General features: G+C 37.8%; 2 protein-coding genes across 4 annotated transcripts; one reads left to right on the top strand and one right to left on the bottom strand.

The window, feature by feature from the left end:
• The first annotated feature begins 1,064 nt into the window (after nucleotides 1–1,064).
• LOC113302947 (basic leucine zipper 43-like) lies at nucleotides 1,065–2,537 on the top strand. Its single transcript, XM_026551920.1, has one exon. The coding sequence runs from the start codon at nucleotides 1,794–1,796 to the stop codon at nucleotides 2,388–2,390; it is 597 nt and encodes a 198-aa protein (XP_026407705.1). The 5' UTR covers nucleotides 1,065–1,793; the 3' UTR covers nucleotides 2,391–2,537.
• Nucleotides 2,524–21,868, bottom strand: LOC113302946 (delta-aminolevulinic acid dehydratase 1, chloroplastic-like). 3 transcript variants are annotated; one of them, XM_026551917.1, is made up of 13 exons: nucleotides 21,730–21,868; nucleotides 21,111–21,432; nucleotides 20,608–20,719; nucleotides 20,415–20,488; nucleotides 19,883–19,951; nucleotides 19,723–19,806; nucleotides 19,527–19,596; nucleotides 18,327–18,382; nucleotides 18,115–18,236; nucleotides 17,809–17,880; nucleotides 17,431–17,478; nucleotides 17,271–17,348; nucleotides 2,524–2,829 (listed from the first exon to the last, which is right to left on the bottom strand). In XM_026551917.1, the coding sequence occupies exons 2-12, from the start codon at nucleotides 21,420–21,422 to the stop codon at nucleotides 17,345–17,347; spliced, it is 1,023 nt and encodes a 340-aa protein (XP_026407702.1). In that variant the 5' UTR covers nucleotides 21,423–21,432; nucleotides 21,730–21,868; the 3' UTR covers nucleotides 2,524–2,829; nucleotides 17,271–17,344. The 3 variants fall into 3 exon arrangements, with proteins under 3 accessions (XP_026407702.1, XP_026407704.1, XP_026407703.1); XM_026551919.1 differs by having other exon boundaries at nucleotides 17,709–17,880; XM_026551918.1 differs by lacking the exon at nucleotides 2,524–2,829 and adding an exon at nucleotides 13,983–14,298.
• Nucleotides 21,869–23,249: the final 1,381 nt, after the last annotated feature.

Below are 23,249 nucleotides of genomic sequence, written 5' to 3' on the forward strand. Positions count from 1 at the left end.
TATGTTTTATTTTATTTGGGAGGGAGGGAGGGAGGCAGGGGAGGGGTTGCCGTTTAGCTTTTTAGGGGCATACTGAGAGAGCGAGCCAATACTTTTTTGCAGCTGAGCAATGTGATTACTCTTTGAAGGTTTCTCTTGAACTTTTTACAAGCTAACGTAATCTTCAATTAAAAAACAAATTAACTAACCTTAACTTTCTGGTTTCTCCTTACATGTTACCCTTTTGCTTTTAAGTTGGGACCTCTACTCCTCTAACTAGGGATTGGTCTTTTCTGTCATGATATTCTAGATTGACAATTTTACTTTTATCGTCACCATTTCTTGTCTGGATACGAACGTTGTACTACAGGTTATGGCTATCCATCAATGAGATTAAGACATCGAAATAATTTCATTGACTAAAACAAATTTTCCAGTCTTATCTAGTTATATACTTTCATATAGTATTTGTTAATAAAGATGGCCTCTCGTACTGATCAATTCAATTTACCAACATCCCATTAGTCTGATCAGCTTTATTTTTCCAGACCCAATTCTGTTCTACGATTCCAGACACAATACATATAGATAGGAATCATGGGATCTATTGTAGATAGAAACATTATCACCGTTCTTCAATTCTTTGTGTAATTAGAAATAGAAATCTGTTAGATGTCATATTCTAAAGCCTTAAAAATTTAAAAACATGAGTGTTTTAACTTCTAGAGCTTCTACTGCTCGCGTACTGCACTCACATTCAGCTGCATCCACAGCCACAAGAATTTCTAAAACCATTAGATGATTTATTAAAAAAATTTGGAGGGAATGCTATGATTTAGCAGCATGTAAGTCTACTCGTCAGCCACGTACGTGAACAAGTGAAGAGGAAGTGGTAGGTCAGATAGCATGGGTTTCTAGCATTTCCGCTTATAATTTAGCGTTGGATTCTTTAATTCGTCGAAGATGCCACTTCATTCATTCTCCACTAACCACTTAACGCATAAAAATGTATTAGCGAGATAAATAAAAAATAAAAAATGGTCTTATCATCATAGTTGAGTTTGGGTTTGGCACAACTCAAAGCACATCATATTGGTATGAAACCCTCATTTTTAATTATTTTTTCTTGACCAACTTTCATCAAAAGCTTCTCACGCCTCACTCAAATAATCAAAATATTCTTAGTGGCCAGTCCAGTAAAGGTATTTGTACCTGCAGTAAAATAAGGAGATGACATGTGTAAACCAAAAGTGACGTACTCATCCCCTACTTGAAACTACTATCAACAAAAAAATATATATATTGCTTCACCCTCTTGCAATCCCTTTCTTATCCGAAACCCTAATTCTGCCTGCCGAGTGATTATCCAGAACTCCGCCATTCATCTTCGTTTACCATCAAAACGTTATAGTCCACGAGTATGCGCATATGCATGTCGATATACTACATGATTTTGAGATGCATGATGCATAATCCAAACAGTATGCATGTATGATGGTAGCTAACTAGGGTTTTAGAACTCAAATGAGAAATGAAGTGCATGGCAATTCTATGCATGTTCATTCTGTCTTCACTTTAAGAAACTATATTTACTGTTTTTCTCTATTTGTTGAAGGTGAGGTCACTTCTTTCTCTCCATCTCTCTCTCTCTCTCTCTTTCTCTCTTAAACCTTTTTCCACTTCTATAAACATCCTTGATATTTCATTCTTCATCCCCCTCCTCTCATCAACATACACTCTGTACTCTCTCGAACAATCTCCCCTTTTATTCCTATCAGATAAAACCAGGTTAAAACAAAGAAAGTGTTCAGGCCATGCAGCCGACTGAGCTTGCAGAACTCAGGTACTTAGCGCCTGCAAATCCATCTCCTTATCCTCCTCACACTGATAACTTGAGCTCCAACATACAACACATCCAGTACTCAAACATATTCTTAGGTCAATTACCACCCCATTCTCATATACCTGCTCCGTTTCACGAATTAACGCAACAATTCTCATGTCTCAGCAGTAATTCAACTTCTGATGAAGCAGATGATAACCAACAACAGACTGTTGTAGACGAGAGGAGACGGAGGAGAATGATATCAAATAGAGAATCAGCTCGTCGGTCAAGAATGCGTAAGCAGAAACACCTTGATGAACTCTGGTCACATGTTCGTAGGCTTCAATATGAGAATCGTCAGCTCATTGATAAGCTGAACAATTTTTCTGATACCCATGACCGAGTTCTTCAAGAGAATACTCGACTCAAAGAGGAATCTTCTGAACTTCGCCAAATGCTAAGTAGCTTGCAACTTGATCATCAATATGATGCTTTGAGAGCTCTAGAAGAAGTACCACGCAGTACTCACCTTATAGACGAATCGTCAAATCAATCAATCTCTAGTTCTATCGATTTGCTTCATTAGAATAAGAATCGTGTTTCTTTTCTTTCTCGTTCTTTTTGTTTCTCTTTCACCATTTTATGTGTACCTTCTTCCTTCTCGTGTCATAAGCCTTAAATCAGTTGAGCTGTATGAGTTTATAAAGGAAACAGCAAAATAACAGCTTTTTGACCATCTTATTCAATCTAAAATTATGATGATATGGTACATGGTTGAACTCATGTAAGTTACAGGCTTATCCAAAACTGTACTCTAAAACTCGCAATTACAGCCGCTTTCTAATGCAGAGAAAATGCTATCTCTTCTCACCACATAAACATCTAGCAGCTTGTAGAGCAAAATATGTAAGAATAATGTCAGCACCAGCGCGTCGGAGACACATCAGTGATTCCATCATCACTTTTTCTTCATCTATCATTTTCAGAACCCCACCAGCCTTGATGATGGAATACTCACCTAAAACCTGTACAAGGACAATAAAATAATAAGTTAATAAATAGTAAAACAAAATCTGGAAGTATTAAAATTTCAACAGGTGTTTTAAAAGAGGGACAACTGATTGATTTTGAAATGAGTAACTTCTGTTTGGAACATGATACAGTATATCTGATGGAAGGTGTCCTGCAAATCCTGAAATAGTAACTAGATGTACTGTGGAGGTGGTGACCATGTTCATATTTACTAAAGCTACCATAAGAAGAAAAACATATGAAAAGGCTTCCACTAAAAATGCAAGTAACTGTTTATAACTTTAAGTGGGAGCATCAATGCCAGTCCAACTTGGTCTGAGCTCAAACTGTTTTTCCAGTCTAGACTAAGTGCATCACCCTGTTCTCCACCAGTACTGCCTGCAGATAAGTTTCTCTTATATGGATAAAAACATCATTGTATTGCTGAAGTTGGGCCCCAAGAAACTAAGAAGTTTCATGTTCAAAGAAAGTATTATATGTAAATTTATATGAATCCACATGTATCGTGCGCATGCATTACAGCTACAGGGAGCAATTATCATTAGGTTATTACTGTGAATTCTTTTTCTCTTGTGTTTCACTAGTAAATGTATTAGGCTTAGTAATTAAACAATGTAGAGCACAGGGATTAGGGAACATAAATCGACAGACCAAAAATATTGGTACTTGAAGATCATGTAAGAAGATGATAGATCAGCCTCTAATCAGCACCACTACAAATCATTACAGATCAATGGCAACACTCTTCAAGAAAGCCACGAAATCACATTTCAATATTCAAACCTTAATGGGTTATGACAATATTACAACCATTACAGATCTCTAAACCTAGCATTAGTTAATAATTGCACATATAATTCCACAAAAACAGCATTCCTAAAATATACTTTGAATTAGAGTCACCAATCCAAGTTCCTTTTGGATAAGCCTGGGTACACTCTCAGCACTGCTACTAATAAGATGTAGCATTTCGCCGGGGACAACAATCTCCATCCTCAATTCTTTCAAGACAACCAGTCTGAATGCAAGACACTATTTTCCCATTTGTTTTGACTGATTCCTGTCTTTATTAATTCAACTAAGACTCTCTCACCCAATTTATACTTAAATGACGTAAAATTCCTTTCTACTTGGATTTTAGGGAGCTTGCTTCAAGCCTAAAACCCACAAAACATTAAACATCCACAGGCTTATTATCATAATTATGTGCAGTTTACACCACAAAAGAGGGAGATCTGAAGGCAAGCAAATCTTTTTCAAACTTCAGCTCTTTCTAAAACTTCTATTCCCCTCAAATCAACCCATGCCTTCATTTATTCAACTTGTGATGTGGCTTACCATTTTTACAATGGAGCTGCTTCCATGTTTTGAGGATATACAGAAACCACATCCCTTGGAATATCTTCATGTGGTTCCACAGGTTGTTCTCAGATCCAAGTTAAAGGGAGCTACTCATTCAGAGCTTCACAGTTAATTTTGTTACTCATACCATCATGTGATGTAATTATCTTGGTACACCCACCATTTGACCTTGTAGAGTGCTAAAGAATGGCAATTGCTGCTATTCCAGTATGTGGTGTCAGGGAGCTCTGTTTGTTCTCTAGACCTGTGACATACTTATGTTTTACAGAACTTCTTTACTGAAAGTTGACTACTGCTTATATACAGCTTCTTCCTCCCTTGCTCAGCACTAAAACAGGCAGAAATTTTCTGTCCTTGTTTCTTTCATAAAGACAAGAAACAAAGTGTTAATACAGTAGACTAAGCTTAAGCCATACTGCACAGACCCACTTAAAATTTGAATCATAAAAAGCCAAATACCCGCGAGGTAAACCTCAACACTTTATTGAAGACTACGGAGAACTGGAATTCTTGTATTTTCACCCATGAATCTGTTCTTTTTCCCTACAGAACCCCAAGTAGCCATGCCCATCATGTCAATGCACTGACTTACAGTTAAACTCGATAAACACATACTCCCGGGACCAGCAAAAAAAATATATCATCTAGCGAGGTTATTCATGATAAATAAACACTCATCACTTTTTGCAAAAATATTTTAGTATTTGTACTTGTATATTACGTATATAACAGCAAGAACATTAGGAAATAGTTATAAATGGCACATATCACTAATTTAGGTAGTTTTTCCAGGTGAAATTCCTAGTGATAATTATACTTCACATAATAATATTAGATGAAATAAATATCAATAAAAGAAGTAACAAGGCCAGGAAAAAAAGATGACACCTTTGCTTTTGAAATAACCTAGACCGCAAATTCCTTACCCTTCAAGCAGTATGTACCATAAAAAAGTAAAAGACTAATTGCTGCAACATATTCTAAATATTCCAGAAGTTGTGTATGCATTACAAAAAGCTAAAGATGAGATGTATTGGGGTTTAGGTGAAAGGAAAAAGCAATCAACTTTAAATGCATGTTTTGAGAAGAAATGACTTCTTGTGTGAACATTGTTAATTGGATGAAGTATTTTTATTCTACCAGTTTCACTATTAAACATCAATCTCCACAAATCTTCACAAATCACCTTATATAGATAATCTAGACATGTAGAGAGAGAGAAACAGTAGCATTTTAAAAAGTGAAGGCAAAACTTCAAATCTGATAACTTTGCTAGCTTTCTTTCTTCCTATTGATCCTAAATTTCGTAGATGCAAAATTCCATATACTTTGTTTCAAGCTTTTATGAAGCTGAGCTCTCAAATACAGTTACTGTGGAAATCGAGAGAGCGTATGGAAGAGTGTAAAACACTCGCAGGATAAACCCTCACTCTTAATAGTAAATTTTGTACAGCTACAACTATACCTACCCTGAATTATTGTACATTGTTCCTACCCTGCATAACAATATATATATATATATATAAACAGATTATGCATGTGAACAACTATTGTGCATAAGGATGGCAATCTGCCCCACCCAAACTCATCCCCGTAGGTACCCGCCCCTATTGAGTTGGGTTTTCCCCGCACAAACGGGGATGGGATAGGGTACGAGTAATCCCGAAATTAGTTATGCGGGATGGGGTGGGGGTGGGATTTAAGGTTCCAACCCCATACCCGCCCCGTACTTTTCACATGTAAGGTTTCAAATTTAATTAAAAAATATCATCATATAATTTATTTATTATTTTGTTCAAAGTTCATAAAAATTTACCGACGATATGATGCACATAAAGTATTTCTGTAACTCACTCATACAAGTTATATTATAGATGATCGATTTTAAAATGTTAACTATATTTTTTCTTAGTCGACCAAATAATCAATCTTATTGGTTATATGAGAAGAAAAAAAGCTTTGTACTTGATAGCTTTATTGTCCATGTGATTTTTTTTTGCACTTTTGACTTTACGTAGATATGCTTGATAGCACTTATTGGATTGTGACAGAGTTATAAATAGTTTTCGTAAACTATGGATAACCCACGGAAAACCCGTCCCCTATGGGTATTTCTCATACCGTCCCGACCCCAGTTCTTACGATAACGGGTAGGGGATGGGTTTTGGTTTTTTGAACAGGGTAGGGGATGGCATTCAAAGTCCCTGCCCCATTGCCATCCCTATTTGTGCACACGTACTACACTAACTTATGTGACCTGACTATGAGACTAATATTTTAACACTCCCTCTCAGGCGGGTGCGAAGATATCTAACATATAAGCTTGTGAAAGAGTTGAATGGTTGACTTGAAGCTCCTTTTGTCAGTATGCCTGCAATTTAATTTTACAGTTCTTACAAAGGGAGTGCTAATGGTTCCTACATTCAATTTCTCTTTGATAAAATGTCTGTCAACTTCCACATGTTTGGTTATTTCATGTTGGAGTGGATTGTGAGCAATGCTGACAGCAACCTTGTTACCACAATACAACTTCATAGGACCTTTAGGACTGAGTCCAATCTCTGTCAACAGTAATTTTAACCATAATAGCTCAAAGATTCCATGTGCCATATCCCTAAATTCTGCTTCTACACTAGATCTAGCTACAACTGATTGCTTCTTACTGTGTCAAGTTACTAGGTTTCCTCCCACAAATGAACAATATCAAGATGTAGACCTAGATCAATCACGAAACATGTCCAACCTGCAACTGTGGATGCTTCAACCTTCGTGCGGTTATTCTGAGAATATAATAACCCTTTTGCTGGTGCAAACTTTAGGTAGCGAAGTATTCGATACATTGCACCTATACGTGTTTCTCGTGGAGCATAAACTGACTTACAACATTCACATGGTATGCAATATCAGGACGAGTGTGAAACATGTAAATTAGTTTTCCCACTAACCTTTGATGTCTTTCTTTATCCACCGGAATGCTATCGATGTCTTCTCCCAGCTTTTGATTTGGTTCAACTGGTGTGTCAATAAGCCTGCTGCCCAACATCCCTCTCTCCACTAGAGGATCTTGCCACTTCAATTCCTAAAAAGTAGCACAACTCTTCTAGGTCTTTTATCTCAGATTCTTTGTCGAAGTAAGATTTTTACCTTCCCCATATCTTCCACATCATCACCTGCCATTACAATGCCATCGACCTGTATAATAAGCATGGTGATTTTTCCATTCCGTGAACGTTTGAGGAACAATGTATGATCTGCCTAACTTTGCCAAAATCTATATCTCAACATACTTTTGACAAACCTGCTAAAGCATGCCCTTGGAGACTGCTTTAAACCATATAAGAATTTCTTCTACTTGCATATTTTTCCTTCATTAGTGGCAGTTTGATATCCAGGAGGAATGTCCATGTATACTTCCTCTTCCAAATCACCATTAAGAAACACATCGAACTGTCGAAGTGGCCAATCCTTGTTTACAGCCAAAGATAACAAGACAGGAATGGTGTTCAGGGTTCATCTTAGCAACAGGAGTAAAGGTTTTTTGATAGTCAATTCCATAAACCGGACTATAGCCCTTGGCTACCGATCTTGCTTTGTTTTTCTTCTATCACGGCTTGCTTCCACTTTGGATCAACAAGCGTCTTCAACTCTTGTAGGAACTGTAAACACATGATAATTCATTTGCAAAAGCAGCAAAGAGGGTGACAAACGATGATGAGGTACAAAGTTAGCAATTGTTAGATCAGTCGAATATCCATATCGAGTTGGAGGTTTACGTGTATGAGTATATCTTCCACAACATTTGTGGACTCATCATCTGAATCTACATCTATAGCATTTGTGGACTCATGAGATGAAAGATCATCTTCATTAGCTCTTAAGATTGTTTCAGCACAAGCTGTAGAAGGTTCTAGGTCTGCTACCCGAGGGGTCTTGTCTTTTCGTTTGTAAACCAGAAGCTGCGGAATAACCTGAGGTTGAGGAGTACTACTTTCCTTGGCTGCTGAACCTGGAATGTCAAACTAAAGCCAACGTTCACAATATGTTTTATGCTGCCCTTGAGGAGAAGCCTCTGAATACCCTGAGAAATAGGTTTGATCTTCACAAAAGGTTATATCCATAGATTCATAGATCTTTTTTGTAGGATGGTGATAACACATGTAGCCCAGGCTTCGCGCGCCGGCGGAAAACTTAGCTATACTTTTGGGAGTTAAGATTATCTCCTGCCCTACCTCGACTTGCGCAGGACTACAGGGATCTGATTTCTGGTGATAACACCTGTAGCCTTTCTAAGTAGCTTAATATCCTAACAAAACACACTTGAGAGTTCTTGGATCCAATTTACTCCTATCTTGTTTATGGACATGAATACAACAAATACACCCTAAAATTTTAATGGGAGCAGGACCATGGGGTTGACGTGAAAGGCCAAGAAAAGGACAACACTAGGTGTCTGAAAATTCAGAACCCGAGAAAGCATCTTGTTAATCAGTTATGCTGCAGTAAGGACATAATCATCCCAATATCTTTTTGGCACATTCATTCGGAACAACAAACACCTAGAGACTTCTAATAGGTGGTGATTTTTTCGCTCAACGACTCCATTTCGCTAAAGGATATCAGTACAAGAGGTTTCGTGGACAAATGGACAATCCATTTTAAAATTACCAACCTTGCTTTAGATACTCACCACCCCTATTAGATCTTAATGTTGGAATGAGTCATGAATGTCACTGTATAGTTAGTACTATAGTCTTAAATTACTGTAGAGTTAGTGTTAGTGTTAAGATATTTTCCTCCTAACCCTAGATGTGTAAGGATACCTAATTGTATAAAAGAGGAACCTCTCCTATGGTGAAAATCAACCCTTTCACTATCTCTTTATTTGTTTCTACATGGTATCAGAGTAAAGGAGGCAGAGAAGAGAAAACCTAGCCTAGATCCCCTTTAAAGCTTCGATCTACTATAGCTTCAATTTGGAATCAGACTTGAAAGTTAGATTCGTTAGTTGTTCATGAAGAACCAGTGGCTGATCTATAAGTAGGTTTCTCCATTTGAAAGTTGTGGTTCCTTCTTTAAAAGTTGTTCTTTTTCTCTCTTGATTATCTGTTGAGTTAAAAGTAGATCTGATGTCTACAACCTATAAGAACAGTGTTCCTTCTAAGTCTACGAGTTCTTCATCTCTAGATGTTTCTCACATTGATACTATGAGCAGAAATATGATATCTTGTAAACTTGATGATACAAATTACCTTGTTTGGTCTCACTGCGTGAAACTTTACATTACGGGTAAAGGAAAGCTTGGGTACCTGACCGGAAGTAAAGCCTGTCCAGAAAAAGAGGACCCTACATATGATACCTGGATTCAAGAGAACGCCATGATAATGAGTTTGTTGATAGACTCAATGACTCCCGACATCAAGAGCAGCTATATGCGTTTAACCACAGCAAAAGAAGTGTGGGAGGCAGTCACACAGATCTATGTTGTGAGCGGTGATGCGACACGAATTTATGAATTGAATCATCAGATTATCGAGACTCGCCAGAACAGCAGACCTGGATCTGTCTACTTCAATGCACTTCAAACTATATGGCAAGAACTTGATTTTCTACAGCCCTTAGACATGGTGCGTGCAGGTGATACCGCCAGGTTGCAGAAAAGAATTGAAAAAGGGAGAATTATTGAGTTCCTTGCTGGGCTTGACTCAGATTTTGATCCAATTAGAGTCCAAGTGTTGGGAAAAGATCCATTACCGACCCTAAGAGCAGTGTATGGAACTGTTAGGTCGGAAGAACTTCGCCGAGCTGCTATGGTACCTCCAGTGCCATAGGAAAACTCTACCTTGAATGTGATTACTCCATCAACTCAAGCACCAACATCCACACGTGAAAACAACCGACAATCTGATGAGAAAGACTCATGGTATTGTGATTATTGTCACAAGCGTAGACATACAGAAGAGACTTGTTACAAGCTCGTCCGCAATGGCAGAACAGCAATAAAAAAGGTGGCAACTCTAGTGGCAGTAGTAGAGGAAGAAGAGGAGGTCGTAGCACTGGTTCAAGGGCATATAACGCTACTGATGAGATGGAATTTCAATCTACATCAGCACAGAGTGGTTCTTCTCATTCATTTCAAGACCAGCTGGAACAAATGATCAAAGAGTATGCACGGCTACTATCATCCAAGGAAAATGTTGTTGGGTCTACTTCTATGGCTCAATCAGGTAACACAGAGAACTGTGATATGGCACTAAACCCTACATGTGATAAGTCCAAAGGTTCTTGGATTATCAATAGCGGAGCAACTGATCACGTGTCTACCATGTCAAATCGTTTCTCCACTTATAGTACAAGTCCTAGTAAACCTTGTATCTTGACAGCGGATGGATCTCCAACAATTGTCTCTGGTGAAGGACAAATACCCATAATCAAAACTATGTCCTTATCTATTGTGTTACATGTTCCGGATTTGTCTTCTAGCCTTCTCTCTATCAGTCAAATAACCAAAGCGTTAAAGTGCAGCGTCACCTTTTTTGACTCACATTGTGTATTTCAGGACCTACTCACACGAGCGACGATTGGACTTGGTAAAGAGAGAGGGGGCCTTTACTACTTGGACTTGCAAGGGACAACACAAGATGGAAGTACAAGGGCTTGCAATTCGACAAGTGTATCCAAGGTAGAAGATCAAATATGGCTATGGCACAAACGATTGGGACATCCTTCTTTTGGGTACTTAAAAAAAATGTTTCCTAAGTTATTTTCTGCACTAGAAGTATCTAAACTCCACTGTGAAGTGTGTGAGTTAGTTAAACATCAGCGTGTCCCATATCCTTTAAGTATAAATAAAAGCTTGTCTCCTTTTACAATTACACATAGTGATGTTTGGGGTCCTTCACGTGTCATTAATTCTTCTGGTGCACGTTGGTTCGTTACTTTCATTGATGACTACTCTAGAGTTTCATGGGTCTACTGATTGAAGGACAAAAGTAAAGTCCATTCTGTCTTCAAAATCTTTCATAAGTTTGTCCTTCCCCAATTTAACACTAGGATTCAAGTGTTAAGATCTGATCGTGGTGGTGAGTATCTAAACCAAGGATTATCATCTTATTTCTTAGAACAAGGAATAGTTCACCAAACCACTTGTATCGATACCCCTCGACGAAATGGAGTTGCTGAACTTAAGAATCGTCATTTACTAGAAGTTACTAGATGCTTACTGTTTTGTATGAATGTGCCAAGAATGTATTGAGGCGATGCTATTCTTACAACAACACACTTGATTAACAAGATGCCTTCTCGGCCTCTTGATTTTCAAACACCTCTTGAGGTTCTATCCAATGGTACTTCATTTCAACCTCCTGTACGTGTTCCACCAAAAGTATTTGGATGTGTTTGTTATGTTCATGTCCACAAACTGGATAGGAGTAAACCAGATTCTAGAGCTCTTAAGTGCATTTACTTAGGGTCATCATCTGCCTAAAAGGGTTACAAGTGTTGTCACCCTCCCACAGGTAAGGTGTTTGTATCTATGGATGTAACCTTTACTGAAGATACACCTTATTTTTCGAGAGTTGAGACTTCTCTTAAGGGGGAGAGTAGAATTGGTGAAGATCAGTCTGAGTATGATTTATGGTATGACCTTTGATCTGCACGTAACTTAAGGAAAGTGAGACTACCCCACCAGCGGCTCCTTTACTTCTTCAACCTCAACCTCAAGTATACAAACGAAGAGACAAGGCCTCTCTTTCTCAGCCTCGTCAATTGTCTACTCCGGTGACAGGTAATTCTGAACTAGAACCTCCTACAGTTCAGATTGAAACTACTTTGACTACTGACGAGAATGATATTTCAGCTGATGAATCTACTAATGTTGTAGAAGAAGAAAACCCTAGGTCTTCTAGATATCCTACTCGTACTCGCAATCCTCCAACTCGATATGGTTTTTCTACTGACCACCCTATTTCCAATTTTGTGTCTTCTCATCGACTGTCACCTCCTTATATTGCTTTTGCAAACCACTTATCATATGTGAATATACCTACAAGGATTGATGATGCTCTTGCTGATCCGAAGTGGAAGGTAGCTACGATGGAAGAAATGGAAGCCCTAAACAAGAATGGCACCTGGGATGAGGTCAAACTGCCAAAAGGGAAGAATACAATTGGTTGTAAATGGGTATTTACTGTAAAGCACAAGTCTGATGGAACAGTTGAAATACATAAGGCAAGATTAGTAGCTAAAGGCTACACTCAGACTTATGGAATTGATTATCAAGAAACCTTTGCTCATGTTGCTAAGATGAATACTATTCGTATCTTGTTATCTTTGGCAGCAAATAAGGATCGGCCACTTCATCAGTTCGATGTGAAGAATGCTTTTCTTAATGGTGATTTGGAGGAGGAGGTATACATGGACATTCCTCCTGGATTTCAAACAGCCACTAATAAAGGGAAAGTATGCAAGTTGAAGAAATCCTTATATGGTTTGAAGCAGTCTCCAAGGGCATGGTTTGGACGGTTTACCCAAAGTACGCGGAGATACGAATTTCGGCGAAGTAAGCCAGATCATACCTTATTCCTCAAACGTTCAAGGAACGGAAAGTTGGCCATGCTTATCATCTATGTGGATGACATTTGAATAACAGGTGATGATGTGGAAGAAATTGGGAAGGTAAAATCTTACTTGGCCAAGGAATTTGAGATAAAGGACTTAGGAGGATTGTGCTACTTCCTAGGAATTGAAGTGGCAAGATCAAAAAGGGGCATCTACATCTCTCAAAGGAAATATGTCCTAGATCTTCTAGCTGAGACAGGAATGTTGCAGCCGATTGACACACCAGTTGAACCGAATCAGAAGCTGGGAGAAGACATAGATGGTATTCCAATGGACAAAGAAAGATATCAAAGGTTAGTGGGAAGACTGATTTATCTCTCTCACACTCGTCCTGATATTGCATACTCTGTGAGTGTTGTAAGTCAGTTTATGCATGCTCCAAGAGAGACACATATGGATGCAGTGTATCGAATACCTCGCTACCTAAAGTCGACACCAACAAAAGGACTTTTATTTTCTAAGAATAATCACACAGAGGTTGAAGCATACAAAGATGCAGATTGGGCAAGCTCCGTAATTGATCGTAGGTATATATGTGGATATTGTTCATTTGTGGGAGGAAACCTAGTAACTTGGCGCAGCAAGAAGCAATCAGTTGTAGCTAGATCCAGTGCAGAAGCAGAGTTTAGGGTTATGGCTCATGGAATCTGTGAGTTATTATGGTTAAGAATATTGTTGACAGTGATTGGTTTCAGGCCTAGAAGTCCTATGAAGTTGTACTGCGACAACAAGGCCACAATCAGCATTGCTCACAATCCAATCCAGCATGACAGAACAAAACATGTGGAAGTGGACAGACACTATTAGTACTTCGTTTGTAAGAACATGAGACTAGATTGAAGACATGCTGACTAAAGGAGTTCCTAGTCGACCATTCAACTCTTTTCTCGACAAGCTAGGAATGCATGACATCTACGCACCTGCTTGAGGGGGAGTGTTGGAATGAGTCATGAATATCACTGTATAGTTAGTACCATAGTGTTAAATTACTGTACAATTAGTGTTAGTGTTAAGATATTTTCCTCCTAACCCTAGATGTGTAGGGATACCTAATTGTATAAAAGAGGAGCCTCTCCTATGGGTGAAAAACAACCCTTTCACTATCTCTTTCTCTGTTTCTACACTTAACACTTCAATTTTCCTATTAAACTTATGAAACCCAAGAGACTCGAGAGTAATAATCAATAAAGGTAACAAACCAACGAAAACTACAAGCAGTTTTGACACATGAAAACCCCAGATATCATTATGTACAATAACAAAAGGAGATAAATTTCTAAACATACTTAAAGGATAAGGGACACGATGATGTGTAGCTAGCTCACATGCTTATGGAATTTATGCCATAGCCAGGCTTGCTCTTCATAACTAGATCCACTTGTTAATTTGTAAGCTCTTGTATTGCTCTCTTAGTCTTGTAATTCCATGTGGTAAAGGCCCCCTCCCTCCTTACCATAAGCAATGGTCTTCCCCGTGCGAAGATCCTGAGATACAATGTGTGTCAAAGAAGGTAAAACAACACTTTAATGATTTAGTTACCTAACTGATAGAGGAGATTGCAAGAGAGATTCGGGACATGTAACACCATAAAAAGGGACATCAAGCCAGTTATTGAAATGTTTCCTTCACAAAAAACAATAGTTGGAGACTCATCGTCGGTCAAGATACAAGGTATACTGGGATCGGGATTGTAAGTAGAAAACATGTTAGACTTGGTAGACATGTGATCAGTTGCTCCACTATCGATAATCCAAGGATTTTTAGATTTATCACATATAGATCTAGCTGCATGACCAAAGGTGTCTTTGTTACCTGATTGAGCCATAGAAGTAGAGCCAACTGGATTCTCCTTGGAACACGGGATTCGAGCATACTTTTTATCATTTGCTGGTTTATCACATGTAGATCTAGTTGCATTACCAAAGGTGCATTTGTTACCTAATTGAGCCATAGAAGTAGGCCCAACAGGATTCTCTTTGGAAGACAACATTCGAGCATACTTTGTTATCATTTGCTCTATTTGGGCTTGACATGGTTGAGGAGATGGTTGAGCAGAAGTGTTGGTTGATGTAGATGTAGATGGAAACTCCTCATAAGTGGTGTGGTATGCTCTTGGCCCCCATTGCGACCACCTTTTCTTCCTTCGACACTGTATCTAGAAAAGCCCCCTCTCTTATTACCATTGTGCCATTGTAGACGCACATTAAGTATGAAACATGTCTCTCTGGTATGTCTTTTCTTGTTACAATAGTCATAATATGGCAAGTCTTTTTTGTCAGGCTTTCGGTTATTTTCTAGTGTGACTGTTGGAGCATGAGTAGAGGAGGTAACAACCTTCAATGCTGAATTCTCTTGAGATATATACTGGAGATGTCATAGCAGAACTCTGCGAAGTTTTTCAAACCTCACGATTCCATAAATTCCCCGAAGTGTCGGCAATGGATCCTTTCCCGATATTCGAATCCTGATGGGTCAAAATCAGATTTAGCCCTGGAAGGAACTCAATGATTCGACCCTTTTCAATTCTCTTCTGTAACTTCGTGGTGTCAGCTACACATTCCATGCCACGTTGGTCGGAGGAAATCAAGTTCATGCACAAAACTTGACGAGCATATTATAGTAGATCGATACAGGTCTATTATTATGTCGGTCTCTATAACCCGACGATTCAAATCATAGATCTATATAGCATCACCACTCACCACATAGATCTGACCAATTGCATTCCACACTTGAAAACTGCTGCTTAGATCATGAGACATTGAATCTGATAGCGAACTCATTATTAGAGCATTTTCTTCCACTTAGGTCTCATATCCAGGGTTTGTCGCTGCTGGACATACTTTGCTTCCAGTTAAATACCCAATTTTTTCTTTACCAGTGATGTAAAGTTTCACCCAATAAAACCAAACAATATAGTTGCTATCATCCAACTTAATATTGTCATCTTGGTATTCATACTATCATTATGAGAGAAGTCTAGAGATACTTAACTCCTAGATTGTGAAAAACTGTTATTCTCAGAAGTACTAGACATAGCTCTACTTTTAACTAAACAACAAAGACAAATTTTAAAGGAGAAACCAACTTACAAACAGTTGCAAGTTCTTCAAGAACAGCTCACAGCTTCAAAAACAGCTTTAGGATCTAGCTCACAAATCTGAATCTCAAATCAAACTGAAGCTACAGTAAATCTAGGTTGGGTTTCCTCTTCTCTCTCGTGAGCCCTGGGGAAACCATGAGACTAATATTTCAACAGTCACAGCTACAATTCTTTATATAGAAACATCACCGAACAATGACCTGAAGGTATTTCAGCCTTAATTATAACTTCTGGAAAATCCCTCTTTTAAGGCTTCTTTTTTTACTCGGTTAATGCTAGTACAATGATAAAAACCAGAATCCCAACACAAGGAGTTGAAAAATTAAGGTAGACAATAACTAAAAGTAGAGATTTATTTGTCAAGTCGTTAGATTACCAGCTCGTGAAGACGAGAGATACTCAAACCAGTCAAGGAAGGTTTATAGTGCTCGGAGTTTGTAGGTTCTTTCTAGTATAGTGTTTCTATCTGGAAGTGCATTCGTAGTGCGCTTGACTCCAAAGCTAGTGCACCCTCTATAGTTGCTGATTTCATTAATAGCGACAGCTTTGTAATCAAATGAGTTGAAAGGCAAAACTTATGCATTATTAATGTGAGCGGTGTGATATGTGATCCTCAGACCAACTCCTAGTCTCCTACTACAAACTGTTTCTGCAGCAAGTCAGCAACGTAACTTCACTAGGAGGAAACCCCTAAGCTAGGAAACCACTAGAATAGAAAGCACTGCTAAACCAAAACCGAAGCTATAAGCTAAGGAATCTCATACAATTGGGAAGTTCTACCAAAACGTGAAAAGACGCTATGCATCTTCTTGTATACTGCGCTTTTTAGAAACCAGTTTGGTTCACATTAGAGAAAACATTTGCGAACAAAATATACCAAGACTACTAAACTGGTACTTTGCCTGAACGCTAATGCCATAGCACCGCGCCCCACCCACCCACCAAAAAAAAAAAAAAAAAAAAAAAAAAAAAAAAAAAAAAAAAGGTAATTTGGATGTGCATACTTCTAAAAGGATATCATGCATATCTAGTCCAGCACATGATGGTCTAACCTTCAAAATAAATATCCTCAAACTAGCTGCCTATTAGATATCCCTAATAAAAACATATTGTCCGGCTTTTGCCCAGTTCAGATATCATATTTGATTAACCTCAAATTCATAGAGAAAAGAAAACAATTTTGTTCTTAGATATGAATGTTGAGGTAAAGGTAAATATCCTATCAAGAGTCAAATATGCAAGCTTGGTCTAGGTTCAAACAATTAGTTCATGATTAAATTGGATCCCAACTGTCAAATTGTCTATACACAAGCGCAGATGGTCAATATTGACTAAAAACAAAGAAGAAGTCACCTGATATGCAGCAATTGGTAGAGGGGAGCTATCACGGAGAAGTCGTACAATATCCAAGTATGGAAGACCAGGTTTCACCTGTGGAAAAGATTAAATTACTTCCTTCTTCCACTAACAATCTTAACGGGAAAATACGATTAAACTCTACATAAATGCTTACAAGAAGGATATCAGCTCCCTCAGCCTCATCAGCACGAGCATTTGGTAACTTTGGTTTGAGGAACATTCATACAAAGATAAAGTATCAGTTCCACAAAAAATCCAAATAGTTGAAAAAATATAAGGGAGCGGATCCTTAGACTTAAATTCTTGACTTAATTGTTTACTTAACTTCTCCACCATCTGATACAAGTGGATGGATGGCGAAGATTAGAACCATTATTAAGATGAGATTTAAAAAAGAAAAAGGGAATTACTATCAACCATCCATCCACTTACATTTGATGGCGGAGAAATTAAGTATAAAATCTGGTGAGGAACTTTAAGTCAAGGGATCCGTATATTTGAAGATACATAAATATTCTCCCGAGTCACGTACGTTTTCTTGTCTCCAAATCGTGGATTTGAGTCCAATGCCTCGCGGAATGGACCATAAAATGCGCTTGCATACCTGTTTGAGATACAAGTAATGAGAAGCAGTAACTTAAGTAAAGCTGGTTGTATAAGCAGAAACAGATAGGGTAGGTCAGACAAGACATAGGGATCAGCTAATGACTGGTTAATAGTGCATACTAGTACAATAATCCTCTAAAGACAAAAGCATGGTATAACATGTTACATATTTAAATGATTAAAAACAAGAAAATTAAGAAAAGAAAACAAAGCAATAAAGCCTCTTGATTACTTAGCCGCATAGGACATGATAGACACATCTGGAAAACCTGCACAGGCCAAAGCTTGTCGGAGTGCTCCCACTCGACCATCCATCATGTCACTGGGACTGACCACGTCAGCTCCTGCTCGAGCCTATTTTCGCAAAAAACAACAACAAAATGAGGTAGTAAATCAATTGTCATAAGACTGGATTAAGAGGCAGCACATGGAGATATCTGGTACCTGAGCAACAGCTAGTTTGCATAACTGGTGAACTGTTTCATCATTCATAATCACTCCTGGTAAAATAGAATCTGATGAGTGACGTATCATCTACAGATGGGCAAATAATGTGGAGCTTTGTTTGAGGCCGTTTAATTGCATTTTCTGGAATTTAACATCTACAGATGTGCAAATATTTTTATTTAATGTTCAAATTTCATTGCGTTTATGACTGACTCTCAACTTTGTCTTCTTTGCAGAAAAGGATACAGGTCGTTATGTGTATCTTCATTTAGTCTTCGCCGAGTTACACATACCTAATACCTTTTTCTTCATATTTGAACAATTATGGTTTCCCAAATTTTTTCTACAGGTAGCTTTGGTCTCAGGAAGATTGTTGCAGCCACTCACGAGCTATGGTATATTTAAGGTGAAAGTTCTTCAAGCCCGGTTCAAAATTTGCTAACCATGTGCTGTTACATGTTCAGGTGCTTGACTTCACATCTTATCAAAGTTTTCTATTTATACAATATTGATTTAACTCAAGATATAACTCGTAGGTTTGGTCACAGACAACACTAGTTTCACATCATTTATCAAAATAGTTTTTTCTTATCTAGATCATCTGCAATGAAAGGAAAGCATAAAAAATTACTTTAAGAATTTTGTATTCAGATTGGGTGTGTCTGTGTTATACGTAGGTGAGTGTGTATCTTTTGTGGTCAGTGCCTTAGTGGGATCCTTTCTTCAGGACTGTTGTCTTATTCAGATCTCTAAGCTTGCACCCTATATTGCGACAACTTCCTCATATCCAATCAGGAAAGCTTTTAATGATTCCTGCACGACGGGCTTCAACTCCAATTTCCTACCTCTATCAACTAAATCTACCTGGGATTTCTCTACCAGCAGAATGTTTTAGTTATGAGCCATGCATCTACAAGAAGCTCATAGATCCCAGGTGAAATATGCTAGTATTACAATTTACACAGCGATCTTTATTTGAGACATGCTCTTTCTCTTTAGTGATTCAAGAGTAAGCAAGAATAAAACTCCACGGGAAAGCCGAGTAACCAATGTCAGAAGCGCACACAGAAAAAAAAGAGAGGCTCTTATTAACTATTCAATGTGGATGTGCAGTCTAAGTTACTCCAATTATGTGTAATAGGTGAGGATTAACCCTGAAGAGAAACATAACGTTAAGAGTTTCAAGTTTTTGCTTACCATCTTCTCTGACAATGCCATCATGCCCATCAGAAGAATAAGGGTCCAAAGCTACATCAGTATAAATAACCTACAAAAAGGTACCGGTCATCCATAAAAGTGCAAATTCACCCAAAGTGAGCAACAAAGGGATGGGCATGTTCTTTTTTTTTTTGTTCTTTAAGGTTTTGAAAGGGGCCTGGAATGTGGGTCTTACAAGAACAGGGAATTTGTCTTTTAGTAACCGTATCGCTCGAGGCACCAGCCCATTCTCATTGTATGATTCATCTCCTGTAGGTGTCTGCAGAGTAAAATGCAAATTACGACTTCTAACAGCATTAACCACATTAAAACTCTAATGAGGATAAAAAAGATACCTTCAATGCATCAGGCACTTTGGGAAAAAGCACGATACTGTTGACACCAACATCCCGGGCCTTAGAAACCTGCATCAAAAAGCCTAGGGATTCAAAAAGATTCTGGGCATAGATAATATGATTATTATCAGCTAGACCAATTATAGCATGTCAGAACATGCTACACATGGTCGTTGGCTAGGGTCAAAAGCTACTAAGCCTCAGGGACCACTAGTGGCTGATTAAGGAGCAACATGATTAGCATGATTGATTCGCTTAAGATGACAAAGCGATAATATAACATTATTTTAAATCTTGGACGGAGCTTTGCATTTCTGACCAAAAAACAGGGGAAAAAATAGGTTTTCCGAAAATATTACCCGAGCCACTAGAAGACTTTCGCAGTTGTTACTATGACTGATTTCAGTGTAAGATATTCTCTATTTAATCAACAGAATACATACACTTATTGATTTATTTGGACAACCATTTGGAGATTATAATAAAAACAAATTAGGGAAATATAGTAGATAGATATGGAAACCTCTATTACCTCTTCCAGAAGACCATGTCTCCAACCAAGTCTATAACATCCAGGCATAGCTCCTATTGGAGTATCCTCTTGACCTGCATGTTTTGAAATGAGAAGAAATTCTATAAGTACCACTGAACAAAAAGAAGTAAAACAAAATAATGAGAACATATATTAATATATTAAGAAGGATCATTGATCAATCAATACAAACCTTCATGAATAAATAGTGGATATACAAAATTGGCAGGACTTAGATGTGTCTCTTGGAATGATGCTCTCAGCACAGGTGACTTTCGGTTACGGCGAGGACGCTTGTTAAGAGGCTGTAAAATACATGGTCGCAAGTATAAAAACGAGAGTAAAACAATTGCAAGTATAAAAACACGATTTTCTACTCAAAATATATTTGAAAAGAAAGATCAACATGGCATTTACAGTTTACTATAAAATTTATTTTTAAAATGCTGAAATCCTAAACTCAGCTGTCCTAAGTTGGTGGTGTATCACCTCATCGATGTAAATTTTATGCAACTTACTATCATCACTACACTAAAAAAATGAGATTAAGACAATTGTTTAGGTCATACCTAGACTGCATCACTTTTACGAAAATGAAATCAAAGCATGATTCAGTTGGTTTCGATTGTTTTAGGGGATTTCAGGGTAATTCTTTCACAACTAATTCATGCTCAATAGTAATAATTCTACACATACAAGTAATGAAACCAATGGAGTTCCAGCCGGTGCTGCCGGTTTGGGTGGGACAGGTGGTGCATCAGGAGCATTCCCTGCTACAACAGCCGCTTCACATTCCGCATCAGTTAATCCAAGTTTCTTCAGTGATGCTTCTTTCTCATTACTAGCTTTAATAACAAATCTAGACGACTGTATCTTGATCACACGACCAGTATTGAAATAAACTTGATTCGTTCTTGTGTTCATTTTTAATCCAGTATGACTTTGACCTTTTAATTCTCTAATTGTAGCAAAATTACTGGGAGAAACAGCCATCATTGCTGAAGTCATCGGCTAAATACTGTAAATTCAATTAGAAAGATTATTATGTCGAAAAGAAACCCTAACTAGATTATGGCAGCTTAGCCTAGATTAAATGAGCTAATTTTGGCAATAAAATCTTGGAACTTAACGATCAAGAAAAAGTGAACGCAAATTAAATTTTTCGGTAGCGTCGAAATTTCAGTAATAAATGAGATAATCAACTACTACTATCAATCAAAAAAAGTGTAAGGTAAGGTTTGAATTGGTAATTACATATGAAACAATTTGTTAAAATATTTCATGAAAAGAATTGAAGTTTAATATGAATTCTTACCTTGAGATGAGCTACAAAATTGGTTGCTCGTTGAAAAAATTCAAGCTATAATGTTTAGAGGTTAAAGACAGGTACAGAAGATCCCGCCTTATCTACTGAAACTCGAACAAGAAAACGAAATGAGACCTAAATAAAACAGACAGAGTTTTCACGCGACAGTAATTATTGACGCGGACGTTTATTTGGTAGGGAAGCACGTGGGGAGAAGTTTTCCTCGCATATTTGGCAACATACTGTTCCATTTTCTATCTCAATCCAAGCGGTGGATGAGATAACACGTACTAATCTCCAGACCAGAATGAGACACGTGTCACATAATACCCATGTAGGCATGCACCTAGAGAAGCTCCCCCACCTTTTCTTAGTTGGCTGCAACTGCTGATAATGCTATGGCAAAGCACCATGCTGTAGCTGAGCCTTTAGCAACGGCATGCATCTAGCCAGGTCTTGGCGGAAGCCAAATTGCAACAGCAAAAAAAGTCCGATGAAGACCTAGCTAAAGCTATAAATAGGTTTTGGATCCCAAAAAAGGTCTTGGTGCTTGAGCAAATTTCTGTCGGTAGTTATTTTATCACTTTTGGAAAATACGTTTCGGTTTCGGTTTCTTGAAAATCAGGCTCATGCTAATGGCATAGCTAGTATGACTGCAGAGCAAGCATATGTTGATTGTCCTCAAACTGACACTTCTGCAGATAGTGGTGGCACAGAGTAATATGCTTAGGGTGCTCAAGAAAAGATCAAGTGTGTACAACACACATGTGTAACTGCTTTTCTTTAAATAGTTGTTATCAGATTCTGTTCTGATTAACTTTAATTTGAATTTTTAGTTTTCTTGTTTCCATCTTTCTCTCTCTTTATTCTCTGTAAAACTTTGAGAAGATGATTAATGAACTCAGATTTATATTTTGTAAGATGAAGATGTTCTACAATGTTACTATGGTATCATTCGGGTAAAGAGTTTTCTCTTCTTTGTTTTTCGATCATGTTTTTCTGCTGCTTCTCATCTTCATCTTCATCCTTTCTTTTCAGTGTTTACTGTATTTCGATCACGTCTACTGATTGTTGTCTCTGAGTTCATCTTTAAACAGATTCAATTTCACTTTTCACTCTGTTTTTGATCTTAATTGATCTTTTAATCGTTTTTCTCTCCACTCCATTTTCAAATCTACTTTTTTAAATTTTTAATGGAACCTACACGAATTGCTTCTCTACCTCTCAATACTATTTCCAACATCATTCCTCTCAAGCTCAAGGATGATAACTTTCTTGTTTGGAAAGCTTTGATTACACAATTATTTCGAAAATTTCAAGTTCAGAAGTATCTTGATGGTTCATTACCTTGTCCTGTCAAATTCATATCTAGAGTTAATGAGAATCGAAATATAGTTAATCCTCTATTTACTGAATGGGAACAAGAAGCTTTCACTATTATTCTCTGGATCCAATCTACTATCTCCGATTCTGTAATTGGCTATGTCGTCGGAGCTTCTATTTCTCATGAATTATGACAAAATATTGAA

The sequence above is a fragment of the Papaver somniferum genome, chromosome 8, assembly GCF_003573695.1.
Source record: "Papaver somniferum cultivar HN1 chromosome 8, ASM357369v1, whole genome shotgun sequence".
Classification (NCBI taxonomy): Eukaryota; Viridiplantae; Streptophyta; class Magnoliopsida; order Ranunculales; family Papaveraceae; genus Papaver; species Papaver somniferum.